The 16,496-nt window shown below is 35.9% G+C and overlaps 1 protein-coding gene across 1 annotated transcript; it reads left to right on the forward strand.

Annotated features, from left to right (window-relative positions):
- Window positions 1-4,748: 4,748 nt before the first annotated feature.
- Window positions 4,749-5,243, forward strand: LOC100687286 (40S ribosomal protein SA-like). Its single transcript, XM_038586431.1, has one exon. It carries the CDS (start codon window positions 4,749-4,751, stop codon window positions 5,241-5,243), a length of 495 nt encoding a protein of 164 aa, XP_038442359.1.
- Window positions 5,244-16,496: the final 11,253 nt, after the last annotated feature.

Genomic DNA, 16,496 nt, shown 5'->3' on the forward strand with positions numbered 1-16,496 from the left:
TGATCTGTTCCACAGTTCTTCTGCTCTTGATTTCGTTGAGTTCTGCTCAAATCTTTATTACTCTCTTCTTCAGCTGGGTGTAGGATCTATTTGCTGTTTTTTCTCTAGCTCCTTTAGGTGTAAGGTTTGCTTTTGTATTTGAGTTCTTTCCAGTTTTTGAATGGATGCTTGTATTGCCATGTATTTCCCCCTTAGGACTGCTTTTGCTGCATCCCAAAGATTTTTTTTTTAATTTTTATTTATTTATGATAGTCACAGAGAGAGAGAAAGACAGAGGCACAGGCAGAGGGAGAAGCAGGCTCCATGCACCGGGAGCCTGATATGGGATTCAATCCCGGGTCTCCAGGATCGCGCCCTGGGCCAAAGGCAGGCGCCAAACCACTGCGCCACCCAGGGATCCCCATCCCAAAGATTTTGAATGGTTGTATCTTCATTCTCATTAGTTTTCATGAATCTTTTTAATTCTTCCTTAATTTCCTAGTTGACCCTGTCATCTTTTAGCAGGATGGTCCTTAACCTCCACGTGTTTAAAGTCCTTCCAAACTTCTTGTTGTGATTTAGTTCTAATTTCAAGGCATTATGGTCTGAGGATATGCAAGGGACGATCCCAATCTTTCGGCATCAGTTCAGACCTGACTTGTGACCCAGTATGTGGTCTATTCTGGAGAAAGTTCCATGTGCACTTGAGAAGAATGTGTATTCAGCTGAGTTTGGATGTAAAGTTCTGTAGATATCTGTGAAATCCATCTGGTCCAGTGTATCATTTAAAGCTCTCGTTTCTTTGGAGATGTTGTGCTTAGAAGACCTATCGAGTGTAGAAAGCGCTAGATTGAAGTCACCAAGTATAAGTGTATTATTATCTAAGTATTTCTTCACTTTGGTTAATAATTGATTGATATATTTGGCAGCTCCCATATTCGGGGCATATATATTGAGGATTGTTAAGTCCTCTTGTTGGATAGATCCTTTAAGTATGATATAGTGTCCTTCTTCATCTCTCACTACAGTCTTCGGGGTAAATTTTAGTTTATCTGATATAAGGATGGCTACCCCTGCTTTCTTTTGAGGACCATTCGAATGGTAAATGGTTCTCCAACCTTTTATTTTCAGGCTGTAGGTGTCCTTCTGTCTAAAATGAGTCTCTTGTAGACAGCAAATAGATGGGTCCTGCTTTTTTATCCAGTCTGAAACCCTGTGCCTTTTGATGGGCTCATTATGCCTGTTCACATTCAGAGTTACTATTGAAAGATATGAGTTTAGTGTCATCATGATATCTATTCAGTCCTTGTTTTTGTGGATTGTTCCACTGGACTTCTTCTTAAAGGGAAATTTTAAGAGTCCCCCTTGAGATTTCTTGCAGAGCTGGTTTGGAGGTCACATATTTTTTTAGTTCCTGCCTGTCTTGGAAGCTCTTTATCTCTCCTCCCATTTTGAATGAGAGCCTTGCTGGATAAAGTATTCTTGGTTGCATGTTCTTCTCATTTAGGACCCTGAATATATCCTGCCAGCCCTTTCTGGCCTGCCAGGTCTCTGTGGAGAAGTCTGCTGTTACCCTAATATTCCTCCCCATAAAAGTCAGGGATTTCTTGTCTTTTGCTGCTTTGAGGATCTTCTCTTTATCTTTGGAATTTGCAAGCTTAACTATTAAATGTCGAGGTGTTGAACGGTTTTTATTGATTTTAGGGGGGTGGGGATCTCTCTATTTCCTGGATCTGAATGCCAGTTTCCGTTCCCAGATTAGGAAAGTTTTCAACTATGATTTGTTCAAATACATATTCTGGCCCTCTGTCCCTTTTGGAGCCCTCGGGAACACCAATTAAACGTAGGTTTTTCTTCTTCAGGCTGCATTTATTTTCCTTAGTCTATCCTCATGGTCTTTTAATTGTCTCTTTTTTCCTCAGTTTCCCTCTTTGCCATCAACTTGTCTTCTATGTCACTCACTTGTTCTTCTACCTCGTTAACCCTCGTGGTTAGGACTTCTAGTTTGGATTGCATCTCATTCAATGGATTTTTAATTTCTGCCTGATTAGCTCTAAATTCTGCAGTCATGAAGTCTCTTGAGTCCTTTATGCCTTTTTCTAGAGCCACCAGTAGCTGTATAATAGTGCTTCTGAATTGGCTTTCTGACATTGAATTGTAATCCAGATTTTGTAACTCTGTGGGAGAGAGGACTGTTTCTGATTCTTTCTTTTGAGGTGAGGTTTTCCTTCTAGTCATTTTGCTCAGTGCAGAGGGGCCAAAAACAAGTTGTATTGGGAAAAGGAGAAAATTAGAGGAGAGAAAGAAGGAAAGAAAAGAAAAAAAAGAAGAAAAAGAGAAAAAAAAGAAAGAAAAAAAGGTGGGGTAAGCAAACACAAATCAGAAATCAAAAAGCAAAAACAAACAAACAAAAAACAAACAAAACAAAACAAAACAAAACAAAACACCCAGGGAGTATCTTCTGATTCTGTGTACTTTAAGTCCCTTGGCTTCTCCTGGAAGTTGTCAGTCAGTCTAGCTGGTCTTCTGGGGGAGGGGCCTGTTGTGCTGATTTTCAGGTGTTAGCAGTTGGGGGAGCTGCTGTGCCCCTGCCTGGTGCAGGGCTCAGTGGGGGTCGTTTACCCCGTGAGGCCGCAGGAGGAACAGCCCCAGTGGCGGGGCCAGCTTTGGAAACCTGGATTCAGCTCCGGCAGGAACTCCGGAGCTCTCCGTCTGCAGGGCCTGGAGGCTCCGGGGCGGGGCCGCTGATCTGCTCAGCTGGGGCAGGAGCGTCCTCGCTGTCCTGGGCCCTCCCGGCCTCTGCCTGTCCCGGGGGAGGCCGGATCCTGGGCTGTGTCCCGGCGCCCTGTGCTCCAGAGCCTGAGCTATTGGATTCACGCTCCCGCCCCGCAGCCCCTTCCGTGGAGCCGCCCCCGAGTCCCCCCGAGCTGCTCCGGGTCCCGCCGTGCGTGCTGCAGCCCTTAGGGAGCTCGGCGCACTCTCCCGGGGCGCAGGTGTCTGTCAGTGTCCCCGGGATCCCGAGGGCATCCTCGCCCTCCTGGATCCTCCTCCATCTCCCTGGAGCCCCTTTCCGCCCGGGAAGGTCGGTGCAGCTCCTGCTCCTCCGGGACGGGGCTCTCCTGTCCTGGGGACACTCGCCCCGGCCTCAGCCCGGCTCCTCGCGGGGCCCCTCCCCCTTGGAGGCCTTTTGTTCCTTTATTTCTTTTTCCCCGTCTTCCTACCTTGATAGAAGCGCGAACTCTTCTCACTGTAGCATTCCAGCTGGTCTCTCTTTAAATCTCAGGCCGAATTTGTAGATTTTCAGGATGAGTTGAAGGTTATCTAGGTAATTTGGTGGGGACAGGTGACTTGGGGACCCCACTCTCCCGCCGTCTTGCCCCTCCCTGACAGTTTTGTTTTCTTTTGATTAATTTATGTTTGGTTTGTTTATAAGATTTTCTTTTTTTTAAATGGAAACAAAGTTGAATCAACATTTGAACATCAATCAATTTGTATCACCATATTAAAAGTAAGACTAAATAAGAAACGTCAAGATAAAATTTTGAAAAGTACAATGACTCTAATGTTTCAGAGAATGAAAATAATCATATAGATATTATTCACTTTTACTTATAAGAGACAACTAGAGTCACAAGTATCAATAATACCGAAGTGTCTATATGTTTTTGTTTTTGTTTTTAAAGAAATATCTATGTTTTAGACTTTAGTACAATTTTCGTTTAGAATAGAATTCATAAATAGAACAACTATGGTTTAGAATGAGTTTTATAAATTTGAAACTTTTTATATATTATAGATACGTGAGACTTTTAGTAGTATGAGAGAATAAATATAGATTTATAAATATGAGACTTTTTATGAATTTATAAATACATGAGACTTCCAGTAGTAGGAGAAAATAGGCATGATGATGGGTCCTTACTAACATAAATCTGATTAATTTATCAGAAACTTATTAATTTCAAAATGGAAATGTTAATCTATTACTAGAATAACTATAGAGAAAAGATAATTTCCAAAGATAAATTATATTAATATTAATTTAAATTTCTATATGTGTGTAAAAGTTACTAATAATAAAAATATAACTAAAATATACATATATAAAGGATAATTTTTAAAAATTTAAAACTAAAAAATAATAAAATTTTATTGAAAACTAATAAAAAATTCTGAAATAAATGGACAGATATACCATTGTTATTATATGAAAGCCTCAATGAATAAATATACAAATTATCTCCAAAAGTACAATAACCTCATTAAATTTCTTTAAAAATTCCCAAGTTTTATGGAGATATACATTGTGTTTTCAAAATATCTATAAAACAATGATACCATTAATAGCCAAAGCCTGCAATGGAATGTCATGTGGCAGGATTTGGCTTATCAGAAATCAAGAATTATTATGTCCATTGTAATTAATACAGACCTATAAAATAAATGAACAGAAATTTATGAAATTAGGAATCTTAATTTAAAAAGAAGACATTACATGTAAGATAGAAATGGATGTTGCCTTTCCATTCTCCCTGCGGAAGGGTCCAAATTGTGTGGTTTTGAGTTCCTGTCATAAAGAGAAAATTTCACAATGTCTGAAGCCTTTGATTTCCTGCAAATAAGGAGGATGTCCTCAAATTCCTTGCAGCAGGAGCCCACTTCAGTGGCACCAACCTTGACTTCCAAACCCCACATCTACAAAAGGAAAAGTGGTGATATCTACATCATAAATCTGAAGAGAACCCGGGAGAATCTTCTGCTGGCAGGTCATGCCTTTGTGGCCATTGAAAACCCAACTGATGTCTGTGTCGTATCATACAGACTCTCCTCTATGCCATGGGCGCTTTGCCATCCCTTGCAACAACAAGAGGGCTCACTCAGTGGGTCTGATTAGGGGGATGCTAGCCCCGGAAAACTTCTGTGCATGTGTATGTAGCACCATTTCCTGTGAATACTCATGGGAGGTTATGCCTGGTCTCAACTTCTACAGAGATCCTGAAGAGATTGAAAAGGAAGAACAGGCCACTGCTGGAAAGGCTGTGACCAAAGAGAAATTTCAGGGTAAATGGACTACTCCAGCCTCTGAGTTCACTGCTACTCAACCCGAAGTCACAGACTGGTCTGAAGGCATGCACGCATCCCCTTTGCCTATTCAGCAGTTCCCTACTGAAAACTGGAGAGCTCAGCGGGCCACAGAAGACAGGCCTGCAGTTCTTGCTGCTCAGGCCACTGAATGGGTAGGAACAACCACTGAGAGGTCTTAAGCTACTCTTTGGCAAAGGCAAACAAAATGGAAATAAGGTTAACAGAAAATAAAGTTTCTAAAAAAAAAAAAAAAAAGACAAAGTGGAAGTTGCCAGGGACAATTGCTTATCCACATGGGTGGATAATCCAAATTTTAAATTATTAATCCAAAATTAATAATCCAAAATTAAATTATTTACTATATGTTATTTTAATTATTTTATGTTATTATTTTGATGTATGTAATTAAATACATGAAAAATATGTTGTCCAGATAGATTAAAGATAGCTATGGAAAATGAAATTTTATTATTTATTTATTTATTTTTAAGATTATATCTATTTATTCATGAAAGACACAGAGAGAGAGAGAGAGAGAGAGAGATCAGCAGAGATACAGGCAGAGGGAGAAGCAAGCTCTGTGTGGGGAGCCTGATGCTGGACTTCATCCCAGCACCCTGGGATCACAACCTAAGACAAAAACAGATGCTCAACCACTGAGCCACCCAGGTGCCTAGAAAATGTCTAACTACAAAAGATAATTTTGAAAGATTTGATTACATTAAAATAAAGAACTTCTATTTTAAAAATAACTACATATAAAAAGTGTATCTCCTTAAATGGGGAGATATTTGAAGCATATATCATAGAAAGATATTAAGATTATCTATCTATCATTATCATCATATATCTATCTCTATATAAAGAATTCCTACAAATTCTTAAGGGAAAAAGCTTGAACCTCTCAGTAAAATGAATAGAATATATATATCGTAATTTGTAAATGAGGAAACATGAGTGGTTCATACTGTTCATCTTTTATGGTAGAAACTGCCAACCTTGGCTCCATTTCACCCCAGTGTCAATTTTTCCATTTGTACCTTTTGTAATGGAAACCACCAAAGTTTCTGTCAAAAGAGTCATTATTATTCATACGGAAGACCAGACATTCTTGTATCTATGTATAGTTGTGAGATGGAGAGATCTTGACTAAGAGATGTAATTCGAAGTGACATGTAAAAGTTATGGGACAACTCCTTGAAAGAGCAGCTCTTTTTTCTTTTCATCTGTATTCTTTTCCCTCTTCTCTTCTCTTCTGTTCTCTTCTTTCTCTTCTCTCTCTTCTCTTCTTTCTCTTCAACTCTCTCCCCTCTCCTCTTCCTTTTCTTTTCTCCTCTTCTTCAAACTGGAATTCAGATGTCATAGTGCCTTTAACTATGAGTGAGAGAAAGCCCTATGAGATGATACAGTCACAAGGTAAGAAGAGGCAGTATCTATGGATAACCTCATGGAACAGAGCAACCTCCCTTCCCTGGGTTAGCTATTTGTGTGTGTGTGTGTGTGTGTGTGTGTGTGTGTGTGTGAAAGTTTTGGCAGAAAAAAAAAGAATCAGTGGCTAGCTTGTTTGAACCACTAAATACTTTTGTTACAGCACCATACTTTAATTAATAATAAGAATTGGTATTGGAGGGATCCCTCGGTGGCTCAGCAGTTTAGTGCCTGCCCTCTGCCCAAGGTGTGATCCTGGAGTCCCAGGATTGAGTTCCATGTTGAGCTCCTTGCATGGAGCCTGCTTTTCCCTCTGCCTGTGTCTCTGCCATTCTCTCTCTCTCTCTCTCTCTCTCTCTCTCTCTGTGTCTCTCATGAAAAAATAAATAAAATCTTTACAAAAAAAGAATTGGTATTGGAAATAAATGAAAATATTTTGGCATATATTATAAGCCATGGCAAATCACTTTCAGTGAAATATTGTGGGAGATAGATATCCACAGAGATTGAAAAAAAAAACAGTTTAAGTATTGGTATTTCTTTTAAATTCCTTCCTGCTTTAGCAAGATAGTACAAACCAGAGCACAGAGGGAGAGCAATGCATTCTACTAAAGAGGCTTTGTTTGACTGTAGCTGCAATCTAAATTGACTGAGATTCCACTGAAGTTGACTCTTGCAGGGTTATAAAAGCCAACTGCTTCTGTCCACTGAACAGCAGTTGATAAGATTATGGAGCCTACACATCAATGTGCTTGGACATAAAATGGAAGCCAACCCAGCTGCAAAGATCAGATTATGTATATTGTCTGTTCACCCAGGCTATTTTTTCAGATGTCCTTGAGGTAGCTGCCATTAAAATGAGTATAGATGTCAGTAAATAAAAGAGAGTCATGCAGGCTTAAGAAATAGTCCACGTACATGTTTGATTGTATTGGAATTTCTTTCACATGGAACTGAATGAAATGAAATAAATCAGGAGCCTCCTGAGTTTTTTAGGAAATTGTTTTGTCCAAAAAAACTTTAACTTCGAAGACTGCTATTTTTCATTTCCTAGGACAAACTAAGTCTGAAAACCTGACCAACAGGGGGTTTGCTGTTAAAATTCTGCCTCTCTAAAGAAAGCATACTCTTCATTGTTTATTTTAGATGTAGACATAATGAATATGAGAGATCTGCCATAGAGAAGAATCAAATGCCATTAAAGAACTTAGTCCCGCATTGGGAAAAGCAGGCTTCATAGTATTTATCTGGTAGATTTTGTAAGTGACCAGGGACTTCACTATATGTCCCTTCTCCCTTTTCACAGTTAGTTGTTATTGTAGTTACCCTATAGTTGAAGGGTGGAAGGTGGTAGTTAGGGTGAATATCTTTGTTGATTATTGGTCACAAAATCATGAGGAATCATATGTAAATCTTTGAGTAAAACCATACAAAACAGAGATCAACATGAGCAGAGTAGAGTAAATAAGATAGGAATAAGAAACAAGATGATAATGAGGTAAAGAGTGTGTGGTGCCACATAGGGCCCCATTTTCAGCTAGTAGAACCCATGCATGCTCCGCATAATGATTTCAAAAGGCCATTGGGAGAAATTAATCAATATTTAAAGAGTTGAATGCTCCAAAAGTCTGCTACAGTTGCTCACGTGTTTAGAATCAATACTAATCTTACCATGCCTGTTATTGTTATTCTGAATATAGAAACTTTCCAGTTTCATGGCTGTCTTAATGCAGTAGGTACTTTAAGTGCTAAGTACACTGTTATGTAGTGAGATAGGAATAAGATATAGAGTTGGAGGGCCAGGGTGCACATCCCAGTTCTGTTCATTACTAATGCACTAATGAACTTGAGCAAATTAGTCTTCTAAACTAAGTTATTTCATCAAAATGATTGGATACTACTACTACTTATCTTCTTAGATTTGTTGTAAGGATTAATTCATCTAAAAATATTCAGGGATATTTGCTATGAAAAAACATTAGTGCTAGAAATTCCTTTTGGAAAAAGTTGAAATGTTGCATATTCTTGGTTCCACTTGGCAATTCATAGTGAATATTGTCCCAAAATAGGCTTTAAAAATTCCTATAGGATATAAGCATGTTTGAATTTATTAACAAACTTTTTTTAAAAATTGAAATACATAAGCTTTTAATGAATATTTTTTGAATCCATGAGTGAATAAATGCTTTATTTTCATGGCTTTCAATCCTCTGTTGACTACTGATTCACACACACCTTCCCACACACAACTGTTACTGAATCTTAGAATGGTAATCAAACTATAATGTTTTATCTTTCCTATACTCTCATCTTGCATGTAAATACATTTTGTATTTTGAAATAGTTGGAAAATTCAATGGCTTACCTCTTGACTTTCTATTATTCTAACTATATACCTCTCTATTCTATGGAATATATGCATGGAAAAAAAAAACCCTTGATTTTAATTGTGCAACAATAACACACTTAATCCATTTTTCCTTTTTTTAACCTATTATAATTTTTTACCGTTCTGTAAAGTAACAAAATTAAATACAGCATGACCATAAAATTTGAAGATTATTATTTTGCAGCAAATAAAGAACTCAATGATTAATTTTGGTAATCTAGCTATCAATTTTCCCAAAGTCTGGTTATTATTTATTTATTTATTTTTTAACCTGGCTATTTTAAATTCTTGAAAAAAGTATAAGTACAATATCTCTGCTACTGACTGAAAAAATAATAATAATTTTGAGTTTTGAATTTTTTAATATAAAATTTGTCATACATTAAATCTTAGATTTCTAGAGGCAAAGAGTTCAGCTACATTATTTGGAACACTTCAGGCTCTGGTGACTTTTCCACCTATACCTAGTTTCCCAAGGATAAGATTCTAAGTTCCCGGGATCCCTGGGTGGCACAGCGGTTTGGCGCCTGCCTTTGGCCCAGGGCGCGATCCTGGAGACCCGGGATCGAATCCCACATCGGGCTCCCAGTGCATGGAGCCTGCTTCTCCCTCTGCCTGTGTCTCTGCCTCTCTCTCTCTCTCTGTAACTATCATAAATAAATAAAAAAATTAAAAAAAAAAAAAGATTCTAAGTTCCCTCATCAATCATCCCCATCACATTTTCTTCATTCTCACATGTCCAATTTACTTTAGGAGTTTATTGTTAAAAGGCCTTTTATCTCATCTGTTTCACACAAAGCTTCTAGAAGAGCTATCAAAAATTTTAATGCATTTATTACTTTCCATTAAGTCAGTCTATATCCACATGAATGATGTTGAAATGGCTGACAGCTCTTCTTACTGTTGAAAACTGAAATGCCAAGGTCAAGGTAAGCCCTACTTAGGTCAAGATGTATTGGGGCTTGTTGTCACTCTCCAGCGTGTTTCTCTCCAGGAGGCTGGCTAGGTATTACTGGAGAATTCTCTTCATATAGCTTCATAGAAACAGAATGTTATCATTAGCTAGGATACACTAAATTTGTAGAAAAAAAAATCAATTGCTGGGCTTAAGGTATCTCAATGATTGCTACTGTTTTGGATTTGTGCACGTACATTAAGATTTGAGTATTTACTTTGCTTTTTTAGAAAAATCCTTATTTTATATTTTTATCATGCAAAATTGTAGTAAAAAATTACAACTCTTTCTCATTTCATGTAATGAATAATCTGGTAATGGCAAAATATTGCATTATGCTATTTAAAGATGAATTATCTAAGCCATCTATAATACATAAGCAGAATTTTGGTCCTATCTCTTGAAAAAATCCTGCGTGCTTTAAAAGTTATAACTGATGTCATAAAAAATAACATCATGGCATGAAATTGCCATGTTATTATTTAAAGAGTTAATTTATTGATCATTGGCTAGTGAGTGGTAATATTCATTAAATAGAAAGAGACCCCACAAACCACTAAACATTATTGACATTTTAATATTCTTAAATTATTTGAAAATATCTTGTTTCTTTTCTTTTTTTTAAAAAAAGATTTTATTTATTTATTCGTGAGAGATACATAGAGAGAGAGAGAAAGGCAGAGACACAGGTAGGAGGAGAAGAAGCAGGCTCCATGCTGGGAGCCCAACATGGAACTTGGCCGAGACTCCAGGGTCATGTCCTGGGCTGAAGGCGGCGCTAAACTGCTGAGCCACCCACGCTGCCATTAAATTTATTTTCTTATCTGGAGATCAAAGGTACACAAGTTTCAGACTACTTTAGGAAACATTTGAGATTTAGGAAATCCTATGATATTGCAAAATATAGTAACATAAATTAATAGTTATATCATTTGAATATATTATGCCAAATAATTAGAAAATAGAAAAAAGAATAGAAATTAATCCTAAAATATAAAATAAGATTTATTAAGATTCCTTAAATTCATCATAAGATAAGTGACATTCCTTGAGTGAAAAAGAAACTGAATCTGAAATTAAATGGCATAACTTGTTTTAGAATGCAAAATCATCAGTGAAGTTTGGAGTTTGGAATAGTTATTGCTCATATTGCTAAAACCAAAGCAAAATAAAGTATTTCACAGGCATTCAGAAAGGAAAACCATAGAAATGAGAAAAAAAGAATCTGGACACACAAATGTGCAAATAGGCTGGCTACCAAATTTACAATGAAAGATTTAGAAAATAATTGAAGTTCTAAGGCAAAATAATATGACACTGGAATTTTCTATGAAGGAAATTTCTTTGAATAGAAAGACAAGGTAAAGGATCTTGTAAAAATAATCAAGGAAGTATAATGTATATATCTATACATATATATCTATACATATATATACTATAATATATCTGAAGTATTTTATCTAGGAATTCCTCCTCACACTCCTGCCAGATTGGACACACACACACACACACACACACACAAACACACACAATCCCAAAATAGAAGAAATAGTTCAAAATAAAGAACTAAGAAATTGGGAGGATCTTATGGTATAGGATTTGTGCTCACTTATACATTGTAAAATGGAAATATGGTTTATGTCTTGTATGTAGTTTAAAAAGAATAACATTTCAAATCACTTTACATAATATTTTCTATTAGATTATCTTTAATTCTTGAATAATTAATTTTTCTTTAAGAGTCTAAAACAAATGACCCAGCTTCCATTCCACAAACTGTGATATTTCTATGCCATTATTAGACATCAAATTTCCAAAGTTAGTTGCTGGAGGGGAAGATAATATGATGAATGATTTTATAGGGGAATTCTCAGAGTCACAATTTTTCCAAATACTACAATAAAAGGCTCTTATCACAGAAAAAAATAATAATATAGTTAACTTTTTTTTTTCCCCTGGGATATGGAAAAGGGACAAAATTGCATGTTTGGCCAGGGGAAAAAAAATCATTTTTCAAACTTGAATTAAAAGGACCGGGGGCAGCCCCGGTGGCGCAGCAGTTTAGCGCCGCCTGCAGCCTAGGGGTGATCCTGGAGACCCTGAATCGAGTCCCACATCGGGCTCCCTGCATGGAGCCTGCTTCTCCCTCTGCCTGTGTCTCTGCCTCTCTCTCTCTCTCTGTGTCTCTATAAATAAATAAATAAATAAATAAATAATTTAAAAAAAATAAATAAAAGGACCAAGAAAAACCAACACACACACACACACACGCACAAATACACACCACACAAACATTTGAGGCTCTTAGGTGGCTTAATTTTATTTTCTGGAAAGGAATCCAGGTAGATACTTGAAAGCAATTCTAGTTACATAAATTTTTTCCATTAATTGCCTCCTCATTTACCTTCTTCTGCAATTTAGTAGGAGAATCCATGGTCATAGGTATAAATTCAAATTCTGGCCATCTACTCGGGACAGCCTAAAATAAGTCCTCAGCAAATTGCTTTGAAACTAATTAATATTATAAGTGGATATTTTATTGGATATCATAGCTACATAAGAAAAGGTATTTTAGAAACTTTTGTTTTTGTTTTTTAATCTGGATCATCCTATCCAACGTAGATTTCAGCTACTAAGAACATCATCCATTTTATATAAAAGCAATTAAAAATGTAATCCCATTAAAATGTGATAAAATCCTTAGGAAAAGTTAAATGAGACTTGGTAATTCAAAACATATTAAGCTTAACTGTATAATGAGATTTTATTAGGATTCTCAAGAGAATCTGGATATATCTATGTATCTGTAGGATCTATAGGATATATCTATATATATATAGGATATACATATATAACTGTATTATAGATATATATTATAATTCCTTTATTGATTATTTATAATTTTATGTATTATATATTTATTATATATATCTTAGATGTATCTTCATATATAGAAGAGTTTATTATAGGAATTAGTTCATACAGTTATGGAGGGCACAAGTCCCAAAATCTGTCATTTGCAAATTGGAGAACCAGAAATGCCAGTCGTAATTTTCAGTACAAGTCTGAGGCATTTGACAATCAAGGGAGATGATGGTGTATCTCCCAGGCAAAGGCCAAAGGCCTGAAAGCCAGCTGTGTGTGTGCTTGTGTGTGTGACGGGATGCTGCTGGTATAATCTCAGAGTCTAAGAGTCCAAGAACCAGGAGCTCCAACATCCTGGGACAGAAGAAAATAGACATTCTAGTTCAAGGAGAGAGAGAAAGAGAGAGAGAGAGGAATAGAGAGAGAGAAAGAGAGAGGATTGGCCCTTCTGTTTTACTTGGACCTACAAGGGACTGGATGATGCCCACTCATATTGGTGACGGTGATCTTCTTTGCTCAGTCTATCAAATCAAATGCTGATATCTTCCAGAAACACCCTCACACAAACATACCCAGAAATAATGTTTTATCAAGTATCTGGGCATCCTTTAGTCCAGTCAAGTTGACTCATAAAATTAACCACCATTGGAAAATATTTGTTGCGAAAGTAATTAGGAAATGTCCAGGGGAAAAAAAGAAAGTTGTACTTTAGTATAATATTGCTTAAATGACAAAAGATTATGCAGATTAAAAATAACCATTGACCACAGCATTAGGGTAATATTTTTAAAACATTATTTTTATTAAAAAAAAAAAAAACAGGTGACAGTGTCTTGATTGGCTTAAAAATCATGATTCATACCTGGAGCTATGAACTGAGCAAAGTCAGAGTTCTGATACCAAAGAAGGAGAAATAACTGGTAGAAATAGTAGAGAATGTCTGTTATATATATACTTTTATTTTTCAGAAAAACCCCATCACTAAGTACTAAATTCATTTGTACAAACCTTGTTCACCTAGTGAATTACTGAAGAATAATGTATTATTATATCTAAACCTCTCTCTGTAAATCATATGTTCAAATTATGTCCAAAATACTTTAAATATTATTGAATAATATTTAAAATGTTGCTGGTATTATGTTGCTAAATACAATTCACATGAGATTATGGGGACATTGCTCGTAGAAAAATTTGTTGAATCAAGGCAGTTTCCATGTGGATGGACCCATGATTTCTGGGATTGATATTTTCAATCCCTCACCTTTGTATATATTGCATAGCAAATTTGATAAATGAATCTTTTAGTTTGTGCAATTAAATTGCAAACACATACATGGGTAATGTTGATATGGCAGCTTAATTCAATGCTAATTGGGTTTATCTATATACTCTAAGTGAGATACACAAACATATACTTTCCAGTCTCCCTCTAGGAAAAAATAAGCTTTGTGTCAAATTGCCAACATTTATAAAATGGAATTAAAAACCTGAAAATGGTGTATGCTTTTAAAGAAATTATTCTTCCTTTAAGTGCTTCAGGTACTCATGATGAATATTAAAAAGAGATAATTATTGGTATCATAAATTTATATGACGTATTTCTAAGTAAGAATTTAATTTCATCAGTTCAAGGACAATTTTAGGTTCCATATAATCTGCGGATTATAGAGGCAATAAATAGATTGCTCCCATAGATGAGGTGACATTTTAGCCAATGAGGACTTGGATGCTGAACAGCATGACATTTCTGTCTTCTGTTAAGATCAAAGTAACAACTATGTCCTTTCATCTGAAGTCACAGACTATAGGTAGGTGATGATCCTTAACATCTATGCATTATTTACACTGAAAAGAAAAATGACCATAAATAGATAATGAGAGGACTCTGCCTGTTGGTAAATGCTGCTATATCCGAATTTGCTTCGAATTTCCTTAAAGTAAGTTTACATCCAATTCCTTCAAATTAAATTATAATCATAGATAAGAAAGCATCATTCCAAGTAACAAAGCACCTTTCACAGTTTCATAATATACACATTCTTTACCACGGGGTCTATATAATAATTAAATAGATTTGATAGGACCCTACTAATTAGAAGCAGAGAAACTGGACTTGCATTCACACGCTTGCATTTGATAGTACTGTAAGCTTGGGAAGTTTCTTTAACCTTACAGAAATGATTAAAAATGATTAATATGCATAATATAAAATATACTATCTCAACCTTTTTAAAGTGTACAGTTTATTGTCATTAAGTACATTCATGTCATTGTACACCTATCGCCACTATTATCCAGATTTTTGTCCTTTGTATAACTGAATTTTTACATCTGTTGAATAGCAGCTCTGTATTTCCTCATCACCCCAATCTCTGGCACCCCATTCTACTCTATTTCTACTAGTTTGGCTATTTTTACATACTTCATATAAGTGAAATCATTCAGCATTTTTTCTCCTATGACTGGATTATTTCCCTTAGCATAATAATACCCTGGATTTTCTTCAAGCATGTCCCATGTGGCAGGATTTCCTTTCCTTTTTTTTTTTTTTAATTGTGAGCAGTATTCCATTGTACGTATATACCTATATACCACATTTTCGTTATCCATTCATCCATCAATAGACATTTAGGTTGTTTCTACATCCTTGGCAATTGTGACTAATGCTGCAGTGAACATGAGAATGCAGGTATCCAAGATCTTGATTTTAATTCTTTCAGGTGTATACCCTGAAACAAGATTGCTAGATCATATGGTAGTTCTATTTTTATCTTTATTTTTTGGTGGTTCTATATTTAATTTTTTGAGGAAGTTTCATACTATTTTCCATAGCTTCTGCACCATTTTACATTCCAACCAACAGTCTGCATGAGTTCCAATTTCTCTATATTCTTACTTGTTATTTTTGTCTTTTTGATAATAAACATTCTAACAAGTATGAGGTGACATGTCATGATCTTCATTTCTCTGATGATTAATGATGTTGGGCATCTTCTCAAATATCTGTTGGCTATTTGTATGTCTTCTTTGGAGAGATGTCTATTCAAATTATTGACCCATTTTTAAACCAGGTTATTTGTGTTTTCTGCTATTGAATTATAGGATTTTCTTATACATTTTGGTTATGAATCCCTTGTCAGATATGGTTTACAACTATTTTTTCTTATTCCTAGGTTGCATTTTCACTGTGTTGATGTTTCCTTTGCAGAAGTTTGCTAGTTGATGCACTCTCACTTGTTTATTTTTGCTCCTGCTGCTTGTGTTTTTGATGCCATATCTGAACAATCATAGTGAAGACCTTTCCCCTGAGATTTTCTTCTAGAAGTTTTACATTTTTAGGTCTTAGGTTCAAATTGTTAATCCATTTTGAGACTTTCCTTTCTCTATTGTGTACTATTGTTATTCTTGAAGATCCAGTTTACTGTGTATATGTGAGTTTATTTCTGGGCTTTCTATGCTGTTCTAATTGTTTACATGTCTGCTTTTATATCAGTATATATTGTTTTAGTAGCTGTGGCTTTGTAATATATTTTGAATTCAGGAAATATAATGCCTCTACTTGGACATTACTTTAGCTATTCAGGATGTTTTGTTCCATATGAATTTTGGGATTTTTTTATTTCTGTAAACATTGCATTGGAATTTTAATAGGGATTTCATTGTGTCTATAGATTGCTTTGAAGGTTTTATTTACTTATTTGAGAGAGAGTGAGCAAGAGAGAGAGAGAGAAGGAGCAGAGGGAGGGACAAAGGGAGAGGGAGAAGCAGGCTCCCTGTTAAACAGGGAGCCCA

Source organism: Canis lupus, chromosome 38, assembly GCF_011100685.1.
Source record: "Canis lupus familiaris isolate Mischka breed German Shepherd chromosome 38, alternate assembly UU_Cfam_GSD_1.0, whole genome shotgun sequence".
NCBI classification, from domain to species: Eukaryota; Metazoa; Chordata; class Mammalia; order Carnivora; family Canidae; genus Canis; species Canis lupus.

Excerpts from the sequence above, each read along its gene's own strand:
- LOC100687286 (XM_038586431.1), top strand. The coding sequence starts at position 4,749 with ATGCCTTTGTGGCCATTGAAAACCCAACTGATGTCTGTGTCGTATCAT.